At 46.6% G+C, this 23,068-nt stretch overlaps 2 protein-coding genes across 2 annotated transcripts in view; one reads left to right on the forward strand and one right to left on the reverse strand.

The window, feature by feature from the left end:
* Positions 1-10,802, forward strand: part of CIRSR (corepressor of RBPJ and splicing regulator) — a 35,186-nt gene extending 24,384 nt beyond the window's left edge. The window contains 4 exon segments of the mRNA XM_079781759.1: positions 4,997-5,103; positions 6,220-6,305; positions 7,482-8,295; positions 8,299-10,802. Coding sequence (XP_079637885.1) covers positions 4,997-5,103; positions 6,220-6,305; positions 7,482-8,295; positions 8,299-8,466 — 1,175 coding nt within the window. The 3' untranslated portion in view covers positions 8,467-10,802.
* An 8,039-nt stretch (positions 10,803-18,841) lies between these two features.
* SP9 (Sp9 transcription factor) lies at positions 18,842-21,335 on the reverse strand (the record flags this gene model as incomplete). Its single annotated transcript, XM_079782949.1, has 2 exons — positions 18,842-20,284; positions 21,315-21,335. 2 exons carry the CDS (start codon positions 21,333-21,335, stop codon positions 18,842-18,844), a joined length of 1,464 nt encoding a protein of 487 aa, XP_079639075.1.
* Positions 21,336-23,068: the final 1,733 nt, after the last annotated feature.

The following is a 23,068-nucleotide window of genomic DNA, read 5'->3' on the forward strand; positions in this document are numbered from 1 at the left end:
TGCTGTCCTCTAATTGTGAAGTCAGTGGTATGGCCTAATGACCAGAACTTCCCATATTATTCTCTGATAATATACTCATTTTACTACAGAACATTCTTACCCTTCCATTGCTTTTGCTTCATTCTATAAAAAAATTAACGCTTTCAATTAATAGATTAAACCCTTTACAAACATAATTTTGTACAACATAATTCACCTTCTGGGAACTTTTTTCCCCTGAGAAACTGACTTCATGCTATACTTTTAGTGGAAATAGTCTGGGTCTAATTAGAACTAAATACCATAGTCGCAATCAGTACTTTAATGCTTACCCATATCACAACAAAGACAGTTTGCAAAATTAATTAATGTTGAAAACAGTTTCTCCAGTGGACCTGGTTTTGTAAGTTGAAACATTGGTTTTCATGCTATGGAGGCTTAACTCATCTTGGCTTAGAAAATCTAGAGAGGAGCTCTCACAAGTCCACATTTAAAAATAAGTGCCCTTTTTCTGGATTACCTAGAATTATTCTGAAGTAGTGATTTTTGGCTCTGCTTGGTGTAGGTCAGTTGGTTGGGTGTCATCCTGTGCACTGAAAGGTTGTCGATTTGATTCCTAGTCAGGGTACATGCCTGGGTTGCAGGCTCTATCCCTGATTGGGGTTGAGGGGTTATGCAGGAGGCAGCCAGTCAGTGTTTTGCTCTTACATTGGATGTTTCTCTTTCTCCCTCTCCCTTTGTCTCTCTAAAAATCAATTAGAAATCTTTTTAAAAGTAGTGATTTTGCATTTGAACATATTTGTAAAATCTTTTTTTCAATATTCTATCCATATAAAAGGCTAAGCGACCGTCAGACCAATAGCATGATGCGCAATGACCACCAGGGGGCAGACGCTCCGACTGGTAACTATGACACGCACTGACCACCAGGAGGCAAATGCTCAATGCAGGAGCTGCTGAGCAGCGGCGGTTCTCAGGTGACGCACCCTGGAACCAGAGAAGAGGGAGCCCAATTCCAGGGTGCATCACCCAAAAAACGCCCTCTCGCAATCCGGGACTCCTCAGGGAATGTCGGAGAGCTGGTTTCAGCCCGATCCCCACAGGCCAGGCCAAGGGACTCCACCTGCCAGAGGGACCCCACTCTGCATACGCCTTTCGAGTTGCGGCACCACCCCAGGTGCAGCCAGCCGCAGAGGAACCATGGGAGGTTGGCTCCAGGGCATGTCCAGCCCATCTCGCCCAGTCCCACCCCACCAGCCACCTTCTAATTTCCTTTCAATGTGCACGAATCCATGCACCAGGGCACTAGTAATAGTAATAATAATTGTTCCTATTTATTGAGAAGTATTTATCAGGTATTTCACTAAGCAGTGTATTAGAATCTTACAATGTGGAAATGTATGCTAAGCATATGTACTACACAGAGTTCAGTTGAGAAATATAAATGCTGGAAGAGGAATGTTTCTCATAATCTGTATACTCTGTCAGACTGCAGAAAGAGATCATTTTCTTGAAGTCATTGAAAATGTAAAAAAAGCATGTTTTCTAAAACATTTTATTAAAGTCACCCATCTTTTGGTGAAATGAGTAACCTCTCATAATGGCCATGTTCTTTAGCCCTTTACTGGAGTGATTTCTATCCTAATTCTTAGCATGTTTGTTTCCTGAATTCATTTGATATCTGAAACAGTTGACAATGAAGTGTAGTTTTGACACTTCAGAAAAGACATTTTCTACGTTATAAAATTGTTTCTTCATGTAAAATTTGAAAAGCCACCAAAGTGAACATTAATTTAAAGCTATTAATTGTATTAGCACTTTTATGCCATTTGGCAGCAACCAGTATTAATATGAAAATTCAACTTTTACTTAAGGTTTTATTATCAGTATTATCAACCAAATTGAATAATTAAAGGGTTATTAAAGTAATCCATAGAAATTAAATATCTTGTATAAAAGAAAAAAGATAAAATCCTACATTGTTTTAAAATATTAATATTAATGAAATAAGATGCTGCTTTATGATGTTTTGGTTTGTTTTGTTTTCAACTAAGTAAGGATTTTTTTCCCAATAAGTTAAAGCATCACATTATTAACTTCCCATTCTCCAATAATAGGGTTTTTTTTTCCCTATTTTCTGCCTAGTAACTAAAGCCAACTTTCCGTTGTTTTTGGTAACATGACTAAAGTAATAAAAGCCCATAAAGTCCAGTAAAAGATATTAACCTACACCTGAACTCTCTGACCAAACTTTTACCAAAGATGCTACTGAGAAGTGAACAGATTTGAATTGTGTTGCCTTTTGTTTTTCTATGGTAACATATAGGTGAACAGTTAACAATAAAGAGAAAAATGAAGTTCTTAATCGAACTAGAGAATAAGTTTCTGAACGTTTATCCCTCACCTCCCTTATGAATTTCTTATTGGCAGGAATTGTCTTACTCTTCCTTATATTCCAGACACATCACCCAGTGTAGTTCATTTAAGCCAGTCTAGATGATTTATTCAGAAATGTTAATAGCTTTCATAAACTGTCGTCATTATTTGCTACCTGCAGGGAAAACAAAATGAAAGTGGAATGTACAAAAGAAAGAGGAAAGAGTCTGTTCTACCTAATAATGTTTGAGGGAAGGGCTCAGGGTTAAACAATTTTTAATTATATCTTCACTAGAGAGGCCCAGTTCACGACATTCATGCACTTGCGGGGGGTTCCTCAGCCCAGCCTGCACCCTCTTGCAGTCCGGGACCCCTCAGGGGATGTCCACCTGCCAGCTTAGGCTCCCTGCATTAGTCGGACATCCCCCGAGGGGTCCTTAGTGCTGCTGCAGAGGCAGGAGAAGCTCCCACCACTGCCGCTGCACTCACCAGCCATGAGCCCGGGTTCTGGCTGAGCAGCGCTCCCCCTGTGGGAGCGCACTGACCAACAGGGGGCAGCTCCTGCGTTGAGCGTCTGCCCCCTGGTGGTCAGTGCGCATCATAGCAACTGGTCGGTCTGCCATTCAGTCGATTTGCATATTAGGGTTTTATTATATAGGAATCTACGTTATTTATTTTTAGTATATACTAGAAGCCCAGTGCACGAAATTCGTGCACGGTGGGGGGTTGTCCCTCAGCTGAGCCTGTACCCTCTCCAATCTGGGACTCCTGGAGGGATGTCCGACTGCCCGTTTAGGCCCGATCCCGGTGGGCAGTCGGATCCGTAAACGGGCAGTCGGACATCCCTCTCACAATCCAGGACTGCTGGCTCCCAACTGCTTGCCTGCCTGCCTTCCTGATTGCCCCTAACTGCTTCTGCCTGCCAGCCTGATCACCCCCTAACCACTCTGCTGCCAGCCTGGTTGATGCTTAACTGCTCCCCTGCCAGACTTCTTGCCCCCAACTTCCCTCCACTGCCAGCCTGGTCACCCCTAACTGCCCTCTCCTGCAGGGTTGATCACCTCCAACTGCCCTCCCTTGCAAGCCTGGTCCTTCTCAACTGCCCTCCCTTGCAGGCCGGGTGCCTCCCAACTGCCCTCTCCTGCTGGCCATCTTGTGGTGGCCATCTTGTGTCCAAATGGGGGCAGGATCTTTGACCACATGGGGGCAGCTATATTGTGTGTTGCAGTGATGATCAATCTGTATATTACTCTTTTATTAGATAGGATAGAGGCCTGGTGCACGGGTGGGGGCCAGCTGGTTTGCCCTGAAGGGTGTCACAGATAAGGGTGGGGGTTCCCTTGGGGTGTGGGGCGGCCTGAGCGAGGGGCCTGTGGTGGTTTGCAGGCCGGCCACGCCCCCTGGCAACCCAAGGGGAGGCCCTGGTATCTGGAATTTATTTTCCTTCTACAATTGAAACTTTGTAGCCTGGAGTGGAGCCAAGCCTGCTGTTCCCTCTGGGGTGGCAGCCATTTCTGTGGCAGTTAATTCACCTTCTACAATTGAAACTTTGTAGCCTTAAGCGGGTGAGCCCGGCCAGGGTGTGCGGAAAGCTTTGCTTCCCCTGTTGCCGCCGGCAACCCTGGCCTGCTCTCTCAAGCTCCATTCTGCCGCCATTTGTTTGAATTTGTTTACCTTCTATAATTGAAACTTTGTAGCTTGAGTGGAGGCTTAGGCCTGCAAGGGCTATGGAAAGCTTGGCTTCCTCTGTTACCTGGGAAACCTTGCTCTCTGTGGCTGTAGCCATCTTGGGTGGGGGTTAATTCGCATACTTGCCCTGATTGGCTGGTGGGCGTGGCTTGGCTGGTGGGCGTGGCTTATGTAGCGGAGTGATGGTTAATTTGCATATTACCATTTTATTAGAGAGGATTATGTGACCAAAAAAACAGCTCACTTTTCAGTTTGGGATTTTGCAAATGTGGAAATAGCAGCTTGTGAAAAATATAGCACAAACCTATAGCCAGCCTGAAATTGCTTTTCATCAACATGACACTAATAACTAGAAATTTCAAACTCTGGAAGTGTGTATACACACACACACACACACACACACACACACACACAAGAGTAACTGAAGTACTTACAGAAACCATATCGATAGCGTGTGCGTGTGTGTTTTGTTGATAATTAGCAACCACATGACATTGTACTCAGTATTGATAGCTGATAAATAAGGGTGAGGAATTAGGAATTGGAAACTAGAATAATAAATTGCTCGTGTGCCTTTAAGTGTCTTTTTTAAATTGAGTTCTTACTAAAATAATAACTATTATAAGTTCAATAGCCATCTTTTATCATTTTGCTTTTATTTCATACTGGAAACTGCCAAGCAGATAACATCTAAATGTATCTTTTTCAATATGACAAAGTTACACAAGAAGAGAATCCCCTAGCACGTAAAGAAAAATGCAATTATTTTCTATTCTGAATCTCCAGACTGCTGTTTTAGAAAATCATATCTGATTATTTGCTCAGCAGAAGATTATTGAGTTGATTTAGCTGTGATTTTACTTAACAAAGCTTCAACTGCATTCCTACTGTGGAGTCCGAAAAAGGTAGAGAAATATAAATGATACATTCAAACTGTGATTTTTGTGAACAGGACCATCGATGCACCCCTCGGAGCTAATAGCGGAGATGAGAAACAGTGGGTTTGCACTGAAACGAAATGTACTGGGGAGAAACTTGACCGCAAATGATCCATCACAGGTAATGATCTTTTTATCAGTAAGCTGAAAATGCCTAAAAATCTAAATGTGATTGCTTGTGAATTGCTACTTAATGTTTTCCAATATGCATATACCCATAGGAAAGCAAGATAGAGCAAAGAAAGTGCCTAAATGTATTTTGATTTTGCTTCTTTATTATTTTAACTTAAATGAGAAATTGTTTTTAAACCTATATTTTAATAAATGAAACTGCTCCTCTGGGTTTATGTGGATGAAATATCCAACTGAACTGGTGATGAGGTGGCTACTTTTCCTTCTTTCTAACTTACCACTGAAGTGACATAAATAGAACCAATGGGAAGAAATGTATAAAAGAAAATTCCTAAAAAGTATAGGAAATATTTTAAGCATTAATTTATAAACAGTACATAGATCCAGGAAATGGTGGAGTGTAAAGCATTGTAGATACCCTAATGCAAACCATTTATTTTATTTAATGAGGAAACTGGAGCCCAGGGAAGTTAAGTGATTTCCCTGAGGTCATGTGGCTGTTCTGAGACAGAGCTAAGACTAAAACCCAGACTCCCACTGGCGTAAACTTGTGCTGCTCTGAAAAGAGGCACATTACTTTTCAAACATTACTAGGGATTATTCATATAACCTATACAATCATATATTTGTACTATTTGATACATTTTATATGAATTTGCTAATCATATATATTTGATAATGTACTGTTGAAATTATAAAGACTAAAATTGTGAATGTTTTCCTCTTCCCCAAAAGTTAATGATCTTCTTGGTTTTAATATTTCATTAAATTTAAAATAAAACATTTAAACCCTCAAGTATTTAAATTCAAACTCAAGAGACAGAAACATTTTATCTGTTTCTCTATCATACTCTTCCTGATTAAAGTTTGTTAGTGCTGGCAAAGCTGTCATCTTACCCTCTTAGTGTGTAATGATACTCCTTAATTTACATTCCCTCCCCCCACATACACACACACACACACACACACACTTTACATTTCAGAATGTCACATTCATCTACAGTATGTCTCTAATACAAAATTTCTTATTTATAAATATTTTCTTTCCTGTCTGATAACTAACTTGTCTTATAATCTAGCAATGTAATGATCTTTGTTGCCTCAGGAATATGTTGCAAGTGAGGGTGAAGAAGATCCAGAAGTCGAATTTTTAAAGTCACTAACAACCAAACAAAAACAGAAACTTCTCAGGTAATGAAAAAATATACGTTTAATGAATTCTATAACATTTTTTGTGTGTTCCATCTTAGTGTCATTTTCAACTCTGATCCTAAGAGCTCATGAAGGTACTTAAACCAATGTATCACATTTATTTAATGGTTTATTCTTCAGCTATAGTAATACAGTTTTGTCTTTCAGTAATATGAAAATGAATCTAAGATTATATACCCAGATTACACCACACACAAAAAAACAGCACTTTTCAGAATATTTAATTTGGAAATAGATTTATTTGTAGGATTTACTTGGTATAGTAGATTTGTATATATCTTTGCAGTTTATTCTTAGAAAATATTCTGAGCCATGTATTGCTCTGTTATATTTTGTAAGATTTTATGAAGAATGCTGACAAATGCTTAAATTTAAGGTAAATATGAATCTTGTTAAACATACTACCTTTGGATTCAAAAATCCAAGAAATGTCTGTTGAGTCCAATAGAGGGAGCTCATGATGTGGGGTTTTGAGAATGGCTAGACAAAACCCAGTAAAAGACGTTTTTATTCCAGAGTAACTTAAACATATATAAACAAGTTACCCTTCTGAGAATGTGAAGTACTCTTTAGAAATTCAGAATGCCTTAATAGAATTATTCTAGTTACTTATAAATCTAAACATTGTTGAAAACCAGTATGTGATTATTTTGTTTTATATAACCAAAACACAGTATAAAAAATGTAAAGTGTATTATTATTATTCAGAATTTCTGGAGATGGAGAATATACCCTTGAATCTTGATAATGTAATGTTGATTAATATTCCCATAATTTAAAATAGTACATACATAAAATTACTTTTCTTGATTATATTTATATATTTGAGTTTGTAGTAGGTCCAATTAATGAATGTTACAAACCTTTAGGTCAGGATAACCATTTATTTAGAGTGCTATATCATTTCAAATTCTGATTCAATAGGGATTTTTTTAATAGAGAATTATCTTAATGCATTTAATTTTTAATTTATATTTAATATGTATATGACTTGAATAATTTAAGAGGGAGAAAATAATTTGTCATTTAATAAAGTATGTGTTTATATTTGAATACCTCTTTCAAAAGCTTCTAAGAAAATTTATTATCTATGCAAAATTTTGTTTGTCAATAAAAGGACTATTTTTAGTCTCTTACTTTTTTTTCCAATAACAGGAAATTGGATCGACTTGAGAAGAAAAAAAAGAAAAAGAAAAAAGATAGAAAAAAGAAAAAGCTTCAGAAGAGTAGAAATAAACACAAAAAACATAAACACAAATCTTCCTCCTCTTCCTCTTCATCCTCTTCCTCTTCATCCTCTTCCTCTTCCTCTTCCTCTTCTTCTTCTTCTTCCTCTTCTTCCTCCTCCTCCTCTAGTGAGACTTCAGAAAGCAGCAGTGAGAGTGACAACAAAGAAAAAAAAATACAAAAGAAGAAAAGAAAGAAAAACAAATGTTCAAGAAATAAAAACAATGACATAGGAGAAAAGGACAAGTCTAAGAAGAGAAAACTTTATGAAGAACTTTCTAGCAATCATTGTAGTAAGGAGAAAGCCAAGGAAGAGCCTAGATTTTTAAAACAGGAGAGTTCTAGGGAAACTAGCAAATGGAATCATTCTAATTTTGACAAAAAGTCCAGAAGCCATAATCACAGCCCAGAGAAGAGAGGCTCTGAAAGAAATGAGAGGAGCAGGAGAAGCCGGAGCAGAGATGAGAGGAGCAGGAGAAGCCGGAGCAGAGATGAGAGGAGCAGGAGAAGCCGGAGCAGAGATGAGAGGAGCAGGAGAAGCCGGAGCAGAGATGAGAGGAGCAGGAGAAGCCGGAGCAGAGATGAGAGGAGCAGGAGAAGCCGGAGCAGAGATGAGAGGAGCAGGAGAAGCCGGAGCAGAGATGAGAGGAGCAGGAGAAGCCGGAGCAGAGATGAGAGGAGCAGGAGAAGCCGGAGCAGAAGTCATAGTAGTGACAAGCAAAGGAAAATAAGAAAACGGTCTTAGCAAAGTCCCAGTAAAGAGCGGAATAGAAGAAATCATACCAGAAGCCACGGCACAGATATATACAGAGGAGGAAAAATGCACAGAGAAAACTCGGGAGATAAGCATACTAGAGTGACACAGAATGAAGAAGTAGAGAGAATAGAGACTGCATGTGACAACTGGGAATAAAAATATCTCTCCTTATCAAATACTTTTAGCAAGGGCTAATATGTACTATTGTCTTTCTAATAAAAAAGCTCTATTTTAGTTGTCAATCTCTGTAAACTGTCATATCAAGAACAAAGCTACATAAATCTCATAAGAATGAACTTTGCAAATATTTGTAAGTAATCTATTTTGGAGCTGTAAAAATATTTTCTGTTGATAAGTATTTCTTGTGCCCTCTATACCAGATTAAAAACACAACTCTGTGACATTGTCTTTGTTCTGAAATATCATTAAAAGAATGACAGTACAATTGAATGGGTATAATTTAATTTTTTTAATTTAAATGTACTAGAAGGAAGATGTAAACATTATTGAAATTCACTAGTATGAATTAAATATTGAGTTGATCAATATTTCTTTAAAACTTTTAAACTCCCTCATGTGTTTTGTTCTCCAGAGTACACTATTTACATTTGGATGATATATTAATTTTCTATGCTGCCATAACAAATTACCTCAAACTTAAAACAATACAAAAACATTCTACAGTTCTGGAGACGAGAAGTCTAAATGGGTTTCCCTGCAGTAACATAAAAGCAGGGTTGGTTCTTTCTGGAGGCCCTACTGGAAAGAAAGCCTGTTTGCTGCCTAGTCCAGAGGCATTCCTTGGCTCCTGGTCCCTTCTTCCTCTTCACAGCTAACAAAGGCACGTCGAGCCTCACATCTAATCACTCTGACACTTTGACATTCTTCATCCCTCTTCTCTTTTATGGACCCTTGTGATTATAATGAGTCTACCAGGAGAATTGTCCTATTTTAAAAATCAATTTGTAACCTTAATTCCCCTTTGCTACTTAACCTAACATCTTCTCAAGTTCCAGGGATTAGGATGTATATATCTTTAAGGGACCATTATTCTACCTACCACGAGTGGTCTTTCTACTACTGGCTTTTAGCTATTAGAATTCACTTCTAAAGGTTAAGTATTTATGTAATGTCACAAATGGACCAATGTAAATTCTTCAGCTACATTTTATGACTATAGGTATAAAAGGTTTATTTAAACTTTTCCCTTGTGTTTCAAATGACCTGGTAATGAGAAACTATAGGGAAAAAGTAATAAAAAATTATGTAACATGCAATTCTAAAAAAGATATACTATACATCCTGGACACAAGTATTTTTATCAGGGTTCCACATTTTTTAAACATGTTATGTAATATAATACAGATATTGATTAGATGGTTTTGAGGGTTGGCAGCCATAATTTTGTAAATTCTAGAAGAAGTAAATAAGTTTGGAAGAAGAAGTAAATGAAACCACTCCTTGTAGTCTGTTGTGTGTCTTGTATTCACACACAAATATCCTCTGATTTAGAAGCAACTAACTAAAGGTATAAGAAACCGTCTGATTATTTAGATTTTTCAGAGAATTGGTGGGGAAGAACTTGAATTCCTTCTAAAGTTATCCTTTAATAACTTACAATGCACCTAAAAGATACTTTTCCTTCATTTAAAAAAAGAAAGCATGCATTTGAAATTGATAAAGACTGCTAATTTACATCTTGAATTCATTAGTGTTGCACTAATTATTTTCTATCTTATGCCTTTTTATACTTTATAATGTCAAAATCTATGCAATATCTACTGCCTTAAAGGATTTCTGAAGGGAAATACAGTGTTCATGAAGAGAAATGTTGAAACGCATCTTGTAATTTAAAGGGTATTAAAGAAATACATTATTTTTACACTTTTTTCATTTGACTTTCACGAAAGTGTAGTCCTCTTTTAATTTGATGTGGCTGTAGGAATTTTTTTTTAATCTCTGGTTTAATTATCCTTCATTGTTAGACTGAAAAATATAAACTGATTTACCAACTTATCCATCCAATGGTGAGAAAAACTCCCATGTACTTATGGAAGATACTGATTTACTGTTTGGCTTTTAGCCTTGGTCACCCAAAGGTGCTAGACAGCCCCAAGGGGCTAGCATATCAACCTTGCAAACTTAAAAACTGAAGGAAGGCATTACACATATCATAAGGTAAGAGCTTCGAAGAGGCTTGCCTTTTCTGCATACTCTTGATATGGATAAGAGGATTTGAAAGTGATTTTTTAAAAAATGCTAGACATCTAATTCTACTTTTGCTTTTTAAATAGAAAGTCAAACCAGAGATAAAACTCCTAATTAAAAGGATGTCTACTTGCCCTGGCCGGTTTGGCTCAATGGATAGAGTGTCGGCCTGCAGACTGAAGAGTCCCAGGTTCGATTCCTGTTGAGGGCATGTGCCCAGGTTGCGGGCTCAATCTCTAGTAGGGGGTGTGCAGGAGGCAGCCGATCAATGATTCTCATTATTGATGTTTCTATCTCTCCCTCTCTGAAATCAATAAAAATACACATTTTTTTAAAAAGGATGTCTACTTGTATGTGTAGAGCGCCGCCTAATACTATAAACCAAAAAGGAATCCTTCAAATATAATGAATATTCAAGAACAAGAGTCCTCAACAGTGACATTTTTAAAGAACTTTTAAAGAAAAGTCTGATGATGTTTGTCATTCTTACTTTTCAACAGAAAAATTCTTTTAAGAAATATGGGGGTGCCTGGTAACACTCATTTGTCCAGGGAAACACACCGACAGACTCAGGAGACATTTTGGGGGGCACTCCCCTTTTCCCTGGCCTTACACTTAACATAGTTTAATACTAGCAAATTAATTCCTGTAGGAGGTGCTGTTGATTTACAAATGGCCAGGATGGATCAGGTTACTAGGTTAGGACTTGTTTACTTATCTGAATGTCATGTGGTTAGTCATAATTTCATTTAATAAATGTGCCAAAATAAGCAGAGTTTGCTGCAGCAAAGTGGCAGGTCGGCTTACCTTGCAATGGGAAATGGAGATCTTGTTTTGTATCATACAGTTTTAATCTGAAAAAAGCTTTTTTATCTGACAGGCTTGGAGAGACGTATCTTGCTGTGCTTAGCTGATAGTGAATCAGATCAGTCCACGCTGCTGGGAGCACAGCGTTTTCCGGTTTTAATCACCGGACATTTAGCATGCTTTAGCATTGACGCTCAAATATTTCCAAAATCCACCTGAGCCATTTCACTCGCCTCCTTACCAAATGACCACTAGGCCCAGAAGCTGTTGGAGGGTGCATCCTCCACACCCTGTGCCTAAGATCAGGAAGAAAGCTGCATTTCAACTTCAGTAGCTGAAGGATATTTAGAAATCTTAGGTTTTCTGAAAAGGAAACTTTGGTAGTTACCACTTCTTGAAAAGAGATAAAGGCATGCACTAACTGTAGGCCTTGAGACTGTTCATTGGGTCAAAAAGGAGAAATCCTTTTAAAGAGCTGTGAGGAACAAATAAGATGACCAAAAAAAAGGTAAATGTCACCTCTCGCCAGCAATCTGCAACTCTTAAGATTTGGGAAATCCGATGACAGCTGAGAGCTCTCCTGATGAGATCCCTAAGACCCGGTCCTGCTGACAGAAAGGAAACAGGTACTCATCGCCTTCTCCCTTCCTCCTCCCTCCATGCCACACTTACCACCACCCTCAGAATGTATCAGCAGTAATGAAGCCAGCTGCCCGATGAAACGCAGGAGCTGCCATTACTGTAATGGGAAGACACACACATTCTGGCCCAAACGGCCCGTGAGCCAGTCTCTTTGGCCCAAGGGGGTGGGCAGAAGTGGAGGTCTAGGGGCTCGGTCGCTGGCCAAAGCGGAGCTCCTAAGGACCTCGCCCTAAACCCAAAGGAAGCCAGGAAGGGGCGGCAGTGGGTGCTAGCGTGATCCCATCCCCCGAGGCAGTGCCACCCCTTCGAACTACGTTGCTTTCCTTCTGGACCGCGGTTGGAAACCTGAACGCACCTCAAATCCAAATGGAAAGGTTGAGAATTAGGGGCGCATTCTTCCCAAAGATGCGCCCCACGCGCAAGGCAGCCGCTGGATTCCCCACCCGCAACGTGTAAGGGTTTCGCTCGCAGCAGCGGTTCCCTCACGCCCCACGCCGGTGGCCTTACCCAGAAGAAATTCCCGGGCCACCCGGGCTGCGGGCCACAGGAGCTGCGCCCAGGGGACCGCACCCGGCCCGCCGCGCGCTCTGGCCTGCCAGTCCCCGCCTAAGCTCGCTTGGCCTCCGGCGCGTTTCTTCCACGCAGGTCGGGGGGCGGACGCGCCTTTGGTAGTCAGGGAATCGAGCGAATTTCTCGCGTCGCTCGGGCTCCACAGGTGAAGAGGGCGCGTTAGGACGCCTCTGCTAATCTCGCTCCTGGAGCAAAAGGGAAAGCGTCACCTCTCGCCAGCAATCTGCAAGCAGAAAACGGACTGGGGGAGACGCCCTACCTATCACTTTGCATTTCTTTTACATATGAATTATCCCGAAATAGATGTTTTGCAAAGCAATGCAAAATCTCTGGTTATGAATTTCCAAAGAAAAAGTGCAAGGGTGTTGGAAAACCTAAAAACTTGGGTTCTTCTCTTTCCTGGATCCCTGAGAACAGGCCCTAGAACAGGACCCACGGACATTCTGAAACCTTCCCTTTAACTGGAGTTGCAAACACACTGTATATATTTATATCAGTAACATATAAGGAAGGCATGTCTGTAAGTATTTACCTCGTACATATTTCTATAAACTCTTGAGTCTAGAAAGGGTGGGGGGTAAATAACACTGAACGGTAAAAAATTATGGAGAAGGGATAATAACTGATTACCAATTTGAAAGTAAATAAACAGGTGACTTTTTCAGATCAAATTCCTCCTTGGATCGTTACAATAAATATCTCTGAAGGAAGCTCTCTATTTATGTTGTCATTGATTAATTCTTCACTACCTCATTTGATTTCGATTTAGAACGATTTGATTCTAATTTAATTAGCATGTAATTTGGATGTACATAATTACTGTAATTATGACATTCAGGTAAGGCAGCTTTAGGCTGAAAGGCAATTTCAAATTTTCTAGCAACCTACTTTGTACTGAGAAATGGACAAGGACTTTGCGCCCTGCTATCCAAGTAGTAATTAGCACATCGTTGAAATAGGCAGTGCGGCGGGGTTTGTATTAAAACAGCAAATACAAATGCAGCCGAGTTATCCGCTGCGAAGGTGGCTGTGAGTTCTCGGAAACGCTGGCGTTTCCTGGGCATGAGATAGGGGAGCCCGGGGCTGCTGCGGTCCACGGAGCCTCAGCCGCCTCGGGCGCGAGACTTGGAGGTGTAGCTTTTCCGATTAAAATACAATAAACGCGCGGGATGGTGGGGAGGGGGAGCAGGAAAGAAGCAGCAGCCGCGCACCACGTCTGAAGACTGGGGGTGGGGTAGTGGACTAGGAAGAGGAGGGGAAGGGGCGGCGGGGGGAGGGCGATGCTCAGAGAGGAGAGAAAATTGGTCAACGCCCCCGGCTGTTATCAGATTTTAGATTTTAGTTTCAAAGGGAAAAGGTGGGAACAAAGGGGGTCAGTTTGCGCCTGCAGGAAGCGAGGACCCTTGGGGAGGGGCTGGGACGAGGGGTTTCGGGGCTGCTGGACCTGCGCGCCCCTAGGGCCCGGGTCTGCCCAGCAGGCCCCCCGCGCTCGGCTCAGTCGGGACAGCTGCCTGGAGGACGCCAGGAGGCAGGAGGCTTGGTGGGCCATCGCGGCCCCAGACTGGTGAAAGCTGTCAGTCCCTCGCTTCCCTCCCTGCAAAGGGGGATCTGGGGACGTGGGACGGTCTGGGTGCCTGGTTTAATCAGCTTGGTTCCGGTAGGCCCGCACAGAGCGCGCGGGCCTCGTGGACCGAGAGCCCTCGGATCTGGGGTCATTGGGCAGAGAGCACGGGGGACTGTGCCCACGCCCGGTCCCCATCCCGGGCTCCAAGTCGCCACTGACTGCACCCAGCGTGCTCAGCTCCGAGTCGGAAGACCCTGATGTTGCCTTGAAAGGGATATTAAATGCAACAATTCAAAGACTAGGGCCAAGCAGGACGTTCGTTATTTTGTTTACTTTGTTTGGATTTTCAGTTAACATGTTTCAGAAATGACCTCCTTCTCTAGGAGCAGTGAACCGGCCATTGCTAAGCAGTGACCCCCGATTGCGGGGCTCTCCGCTTCCCCCACCCGCACCCTCACCCCATCCTCCAACACAAAAACTCGCTTTTCTTTTCTTGCTCCGATGGGTGGTTGCAGCTGGCGGCAAACGCCGGTCTGCCCGCTCAAATAGCCGCGAGCGAGGAGGACAGCGCGGCCTTCCCGGCCGGGAGCTCTAGATGGCGCCAGCGAGCCGCACTCGCCAAGCTCCTTAAGGGAATCAAGAGCGACTGTCAAACATAAAAGCAAATCAGAGTTTTCAGTTTTTTTAATGTGTTAAGAATGTTATTCCTTAAGAAAATTTGTAGCTAAATTATTCTCACTTAAAATAAACACTTAGTATACCAATTACACAAATGGGCGGGATTTATGTAAGATTTACTTCATCTGCATTTTTGTTGTGGGAGAGAGCCTTGGTGAATACAGATAATAGATGCAAATAAGATTAGAGTTAAAATAAATAAAGTTTCCATCTGAATAAAAAGAAATTCAATTTTACACGACTTGTAACGATGTGACGGGATGTCCAGACACGCCGTTCAGGTGCACCATCTAATCTCGTCAAAATAATGTGGTGTCCCATCCCTGAGGAAAGAAAAACCGTTCTTTTCTCCTTTTTTTTCTTTTTCCTCTCCAGGTAGGACCCCATTCACTCCAAGGGGGGAAAGTAAGGCCAGAGCAAACGCCAGGGGAGGGTACCGATCGGACTAGGGTAGGCGCAGGGCCTGGGAAAACTGGGTCTTCGTTCCTCTGCTGCGCAGGAAGCTACCCAGCAGGACACGCTGGGAGAAAACGGCTGAAACGAAATCCCGTTTCCCCTCGCCCGGACCTGAGTGGGTCTCAGAGGTCCGGTCCGCGCCCCCCGCCCCACACCGGCCTCCAGGCAGCAGCCCTGTCCGAGCCCGACCCGCAGCCGCGGCCTCCCCCTCCTCCCGGGCCCCAGAGCTCGAGGAGCCCAGCACCCTGGAGTCCCGAGGGGGCCCTGGGGAGACTTGGCCCCCGTCAGGTGAAGACCTAAGTCTCTCGTGAGCTCTCCCCTCCCATGCACAATCTCTCCAACGCGCTCGGCCTCAGCGGGTCTCCACCCGCCCAGGTCAAGGTTTCTCCGCGTCCCCCTGAGCCCCCCTAGGGCTGTGGGGGGGGGCGCTTCAGGAGGACGGGGGGCTCTGTTTTCGCTTGTCGGTTTCCGCGCGGGGCAGGAGCCCCGCTCCCTCCGGGCTCAGGGTCCGCGAGCGCTGGTCTGGCTGGACGCTCGGGCCCGGCCGCCGCCCGTCGCTCCCGGGAGCCGCGGTGATGGACGTGCGCTGACCCACGGGGCAGAGCGAGCAGGCAGAGGCCTTGATCACTGGGCTGCGGAGCCAGCCGCACGGCCGGCGGGACCTGCATGGCCAGGCCCTTTGATCTGCTCTTATTATCCGCGAGAAACAAAGCTGCCTGGGACGGGCGCCCGGGCGCCCTCGTTCCTCGGGAAAGCCCACCGCACCCTCGCCTCTGCGCCGCTGCCCCGCGCCCCCAAAGGGGCCGGGCACCCTCTGGGCTCCCCAGAGCTCCGGCCCCAAACCCCCGGGGCAAACGCACCCCTGCCAGCCTCCCGAGAACACGAGCCCTGAACCAAAAGGCGCGCGGTGGGTGGGGAGGGAGGTCCCTGCCAGGAACTGTTCGATTTGGGAGAGAAAATCGCCGAAGAAAAGAAAAGCTCGAGGAGGAAGAGCGGGGCACCCGAGGCTGCGGGGACCGCACGGGGGAAAGGGAGGAAGCCCCCCGAACCTCACGCTGCAAACTCCCCTCTGCGGACCTTGGCTCCGTGTTTTTATCGCTACTTTGTTACTTGGCTTCTCAGGGCACAGCTTCCGAGAAAACACATTGCTGTTAATAACAATAATTTATGTCTTTCTTCCCTAAAAATCAAAACCTCATTCAAGCTCCCAAGATGGACAGTAATAAAATTTCCCCCCCCCCCCCCATTGGGGCTGACTTTGCTTGTGTTGCCTATTGTGTGGGGAGCCTTTTAAAAATATTTTACCCTGTAAATACGCATTTTATTTTCTAAATTAACATTTTTTTTTCCGAATTGTGAAATTATCTCATTTACCAATTTTCTTCTCGTCTCTCCCTCTCTTCTCCCTCTCTTTTAAACTGGGCTGTTAAGTTGGTGGTCAGAAGACAAAGAGAGTGAAAATAATTTTCATTTCAATAATTGCCTTCTGGTCAATTTAACTGTGCCTTATTTTGAAAGAGACTGTCTAAATGAGATTCCTGTCCCGAACGTGTTCCCAGGCCTGGTCCCAGCCTTTAATTATTCCTGGGGTTTTTTTCTTCAGAATAAGACGCCGCACTGAGTAATCACAAAGAAGTCAGAGAGCATCCTTGAACCTTTTCAGAGGCAGCGCCACTGATATTCAAATAACCTGCGAGGGCCATTTGACGGGCGCAGGGACCTCGGCATTTCCAATTCACTATTTGCATAGATCAGCCGTCTTTGAAAAGGAAAGGAGCAGTTGTCTTCCATAACATTAAAAAGCCTCGTTATCAAATCAAGTGCTTAGTTTGGGGGGGCTTTTAAAACGTTTACATTTTATCTCAGGTTGCCCTTTACCGTTTGACATGCAAATTTGGTGCAGTTAATTTAGACAATTAAAAAGATCTTCAAGGGAGCTTTGTCACGGAGAATATTTGGAGTTTTCCCCGAGGACCAGCTGAGATAAAGTTGGCCAGAACAAATGATGTCTAGGAGATTAATTAGATATTTGATAAGACATGAATCCCTAATAAGGGAATACAAGGCACAGGGGGCTGCTGTGTGCTCTAAGTCAAAATTAATAACATTTAACAAGATTTTCATTTAGGCATGAAATGTCTTTTCCGGAGTATTGACTCCAGCGATTTATTCCCTTGAGTTGCCTCCCAGCATAGAGCGCCTTGGGAACGAAGACTTATTTTTAAAAGCTTTTCCCTTTCAGATTGTTTTTAAATCACTTTTTAAAAACAAACAAACCCGGGGGTGTTTTTCCTGACCCCTTCCAGGAGGTGTAAGCACCTCCCCAGTTAAAACTGCCAAAGACCCCCCCCCTTTTTTTTTAAGGCGTTCCAGAGTTTTAAAATGCCACCTTTTGAGAACTCTCTCATTAAGTAATACAACTACACGTTCTTATAACCCAATTTAATTTACGCTGTTAATATACAAATAAATAATTTTGACTCCTCAAAAACGGATGTTTATGGCTTTTATAACTTACATGAACCTTCCATTACCTATAACTAACATTAAAGGAATTTTTTTCCCCAACCAAAAATGTCGACCCACATAAAGGTTATTGAGGGAGGAACAGGATTTTAAAAAGGAAGTGTATTGTTCAGAGTCCTTTAATAATACCAAAATGAAAATATGTCAGGATTTTCTTCATACAGATAAACGCATTTAATTTCTTTAGATGACCTTAACTTATGAGTTTGTGAGTGAAATGATAACTCAACATTTTAAATATCTTTTACATATATACTGACTTTCACAAAGTGCATCAGAAAATTAAAGAAAAAACTCCCTGAATTTCAGGAATTCACCAAAAAAAAAAAAAAACACCCCCAAACAACTCTATTCGAATGAACATTTACAAGAAAATAAAAGAGAACATAATCTTTTGAACCCTATTTATACAGATGTTATGAAATACAGAGCTGCCACTAGACTTCCAGTTTAATTTCTCACCTTAAGCCTTTTATGATGCTTCCTTTTTTAGGAAAAAAAAAGTCTCAATGTAAGTAGATATCAAGCAGGACTTGGAGTATTTTATATATAATGTAATCCACACAAAAGGTCTGTTTTTATAGGTCCCGTTTCTTTTTAAATGTTCTGACAGTTCCTTTGCAGGGTGGTGGCTTGTTTTTGGAGAAAAGGAAAGAGAAGGGCAGTGGAGGGGGTGGGCGGTGGAGGAGGGAGCGTTTCTGTGTGTTGCTCTTCCCTCGAGAAGTTTGTGCGTGTGGTGTGCATGTGTGTGTGTGTGCGGGTGTGTGTGCTTTGGGTTGTGAGTCTCTGGTGTGTGTGTGTAGGTCTGTGTGTGCAGTTTTTAAGTAGTGTTGGGGTCGGAGGATGGTTTGCTTTTGTTCCTGGACCACGCGTTCGATTCCCGTGTGAGCTCCGACAGCGAAGGGGAGCTCCTGGCGCGGCCGGCGAGGAGCGGCCGGGGAGCCGCTTACTGCTCCACCTCGCGCCGGCCCGGGGGCGTCACCGGAGCCCCAGCCCATCTGTCCCCCGCTCGCTCGCCCTCTGAACCTCTCGTTTGCTCTCGACGTCTCTGCCCGCTCGCACGCGCCTCTCGCCAGATCTCTAGGAGTCGCTGGGGCCAGACGCGGCTTCCTTGCCTCCCGCCGAGGCCGCCGCCGCCGCCGCTGCCGCCGCCGCCGCCGCCGCCGCCGCCGCCGCCGCCGCCCGGGCGGCACTGACACCGGAGTCGTGCAGGATGAGGTCGGGGGACTCGGAGCGGGGCGTCTCCAGGTTGCTGGCGTCTGTGTCACTGTCGCTGCCCTTTTTGCCCCCGCCGCCCCCGTTGTGCGTCTTAATGTGTTTGCTCAGGTGGTCGCTGCGCATGAAGCGCTTGTTGCACACCGGACAGGCGAAGCGCTTCTCGCCCGTGTGAGTCCGCAGGTGCCGCTGCAGCTCGTCCGAGCGCGTGAAGCGCTTGCCGCAGAAGAGCCAGTTGCACACGAAGGGCCGCTCGCCCGTGTGCCAACGCAGGTGCGCCTTCAGGTGCGACGTCTTGCCGTACACCTTGCCGCAGCCCGGGATGTGGCAGCTGTGCAGGCCCTTGCGCCGCAGGCTCGCGCCGGCCGGGCCCAGCCGCTCCGCCTCCTGGCAGTTGGGGCAGTCGCAGGTGGCGCGGCCCGAGTAGCGGCGGGCGGAGCGCGCCGAGCTCCCCCCGGCGGCGGCGGCCGCGGCCCCCGAGATCATGGCGCTGGCGGCGGCGGCGGCCACCGCGGCGCTCGAGTCCGAGTAGGAGGGGAGCACCGGCTTGAAGCCATCCTGGGCCAGCAGATGCTGGCTGGTGGAGAGCAAGTGCGAGGCGGCGGCGGCCGAGGAGCCGAGGCCGGTGGAACTGAAGGCCGAGTGCGTGAGCGAGCTGAAGTCGGGGTTGTAGGTGCCGAGCTGGGAGTGCAGCGAGGCCTGGGGGGCGCCCGAGTGCAGCGAGCTCTGGAGCCCCCCAGCGGGGTTCTGCACCTCCAGCCACGAGCCCGGGCTGCTGTGCACGTCCCACCACGACGACGCCGCGCCGTTGGTCACCTCGCCCGCCGCCAGCGTCGAGTGGAAGCCTGACTTGTACCACGACTCGTACGGGTGCGCCATGCCCACGCGCGGGTACAGGCCGTCGGCCGCTGTGGTGTGCACCTTGGAGATGAAGGCCGACTGGCCTCCCGCCTCCTGCGGGGACACCCCGGCTGCAGCCGCCGCGGCCGCCGCCGAGTTGGAAAAGAGGCCGCCGTAATCGCTGCTGAAGGCGGACGACGTGGGCGACGTGGAGGCCAGGCAGAAGGCGCTGTTGGCGGCGCCCGAGCCGCCCGCCAGGCCGCCCGAGCCGCGGCCGCCGGTGGCCACAGCGAAGCCCGAGAGGCTGGAGCCGAGGTTGCAGCTGGACGAGGAGCGCTTCCAGGGGTGGAAGCCGCCCTTGGCGAAGGCGCTCGACTCCGGCAGCGTCGTCAGCGGGCTCGTGTTCCCGATCTTGTTGCAGGTCGCCGCCAGCATGGCCAACGGGGTCGTTCCGAAGCGCGGCTCTTCCTAAAGTGGGGGTTGGGGGAAGGGAGCAAGGAGGAGGGCGAGAAGAAGTGGGAGGAAGACACAAAGTGCACCCCGTGAGCAGTCTCGTCGCCCCGCGGCGGGTCCCGGGGCGGCGGGGGCGGGGGGGTCGTGGCTCCCCGGCTCGTGCCTCCTCCCCTCGCGCTCAACGAGGATGCGCCGCGCCCCGCGCGGGACACCGGCGATCACAAGGGCGAGGGCCCGCAGCCGGAAAGTTGTTTTTCGGTGGGGCTACAAGTCAAGGTGGTCTCGGTTCTCCCCGCCTCGGTCGCTACAACCCCTGCCCAGAATCAGATTCGCGTTGCTCTCCTGCCGCTGGCCATAAGCCCGTTCCTTCAAGGATGCCCCCAAACCGCCCTTAGGGGTGAAGCACCGGGGTAAACACAACCACAGCAATCTCCGGGTGAGGGCAGAGGCGGCGGAAACAGTGGCCCAGGGGCGGGGGAAACTTGGGGCACTCCTCCAAGGGTTGCTACTACTTGGTTCTTTTCTTTTTTTAATAGAAAATGTTTTAAATGTTTAGTCACCCCCCAAAACCCGATTATGAAAACAAGAATCCATGGAGAAGCAACCCAGCGATGGATCTGAGTCACAAGCGAACTGGGGAGCCACAGAAGTGTAAATGTTTGTTAACGTGACTACATGAACTGCAAACCGATTAAGGCTGTTTTCTGGAAACACCGCTGTCGCATAATTGCAACAATCTCCGAAGCAAGGGGGGGGGGTGGGGGAGTGGGGGGTATGCATCACGAGGGGGAAGAAAATAAACCTTTAAGTTTTCTTAAAAGCCAAATTTAAAATGACTTGCTTAACAAATCATTTTCTTACCAACGCACTTCCTAGGTGCCAATAACTTGGAAAGAATCGGTCCCTAAAACGTGGAAAGTGCTGAAAGAAGTTGAAGCTACAGTCCAGCAGCAACAGTTCCTCCCGAGCCGCGGGCCCGGAGAAGCCATAAGGAAAAATTACTCCAGTTAAAGCAAGCAAATGCGTCGCCGCACTTCTGACTTACCCCGAGGATAGACGTGGCCATAGCAGGTCCCTTGGCTGCGCGGCGGGGCCGGGAGCGGGGCTGAGCCTGGCGGCAGCTGGGGAGAACTGCTCCGGTCCCGCGCAGCTCCCGCGTCCCTGCGCTCGCGCCGAGCGGACTCCGGGCTTCCGCCAGCTAAACTCAGCCTAAGTGCGAGGCGCACCCGCTTTGAAGTGCCGCTGGCTGCGCCTCTCGCCCAATGAGGGCGCAGGCAGAGCAGACGGGAGCTGCCCCGCAGCCAATCAGACGCGCCGAAGGGCCTGAGCCGGGGCTCCCGGCGCGTGCCAGTCAAGGCCCCTGGCGAGGAGGGGGGTCGCGGGCTGGCGACTGGAGAGATTACAGTGCAATTAAACATTTACACTCACGCGACAAGCCTGGCTTAAGTACCGTTGAGACCGAGCCACCAACACCCAAGCACCCCCAGATGATGCAAGTTAGAGCTGACGGTCCTCCTCCACCCCCCACTTGTGGGAAAGGAAGCAGGAGGGGAGGAGGCGCCGAGGTGGAGGCAGCATCTGCGAGGCCCAAGTGGAGACGCCAATGTCAACGCTCACTTGGTGTGCCCGGGCTTCGCCTTCAGAACACAACTTCAGCTGGAACCCATCACTGTCGCTCGCGACTTTAGCACTGGCGTTTGCCTTCTACCCAGTCCCTTATTCCCACTTGGATTCGGTTCTACTCTGAACCGCATTGAGGAGAGGGCGCGAAGGGATAGTACCTCCGAGGGGAGAAAAATAGGCCTCTTCGTCCAAGGCTACACCCACAGACTTGGGAGGGCCTGGAGCCTGCTGCATCCCATCATTTCCCCCCAGCGGTCTAAGTGACTTCCTAATTGTCGCTCTGGCCTTTGACCCGGGGAGTAATGCAAGTGCCACTCACACCAGAAGCTTCTGGTGGTGATTGAGGCCACCCTTTATACCTTTCCGCCCAGCGCCTAGATACCAGGTTAACCCAGTTGTCACATATGACTAAACAGTGGGACGTGCTTGATTATCTGCCGGCTTTCGCTGGGGGCTGGCAGGCGGTGGGAGGCATCAGCCGGTACAACGCGCTGCTTGAAGCTGCTTATTTCCACCTTTTAACAACTTGGGAAACAGAGACCTGCGCGAGCCGCGTCCGCCCCCCACCGCCACCCCCGCCGAAGCTTGCAGCTTGCTCGGCTGTTTGTTTAACCCGGTGGAGATTTGCGTGTCACGTTTCAGCCTAGAGTCGAGTTTTTCTTGTTCCAGCTCCAACCCACTCCCACTCCAGACCTCCTGGGCCTAGATGCTCCTCTGCGGGGGGGGGGGGGGGGGGGGGAGGCCGCGGAGATGGGCTCCCCCAACCGCCCCGCCCCCCAGCGCCTTGCTTTGGTGGATGTGCTTTTAAGGAGCCTCTCTCGTGGACCTCCATCCGCGGTTGCGGGGGGATGAGGCCAAACGTGGGAGACTCCCCCTTTTGCAGGCCTGGAAGCACCCTGAAGTCCTCCCCGGATCTTGTTCGTGTAAAAAGACAATTGCGCATCCTGAATGGAGTCCCTCAGCAGCCGCTGAGCTGTTTGTTTTTCTCCTTTCTGGGTCTTGCTTTCTCTTTCTTCTCCAGGGCAGCCAGGAGCTGCTTTTGAACCAGAAATACCAGCGCCCTCGGACAGACCTGGGTACTGGTTTTAATGCACCACATTCCCCTCCAAACTCACCTCCTGCTATTTAAAAGACATTTTAAACCTCGAACCTCAAGTGGTTGGGTGCAAAAGACAA

Source organism: Cnephaeus nilssonii (genome assembly GCF_951640355.1).
Source record: "Cnephaeus nilssonii genome assembly, chromosome: 10".
Classification (NCBI taxonomy): Eukaryota; Metazoa; Chordata; class Mammalia; order Chiroptera; family Vespertilionidae; genus Cnephaeus; species Cnephaeus nilssonii.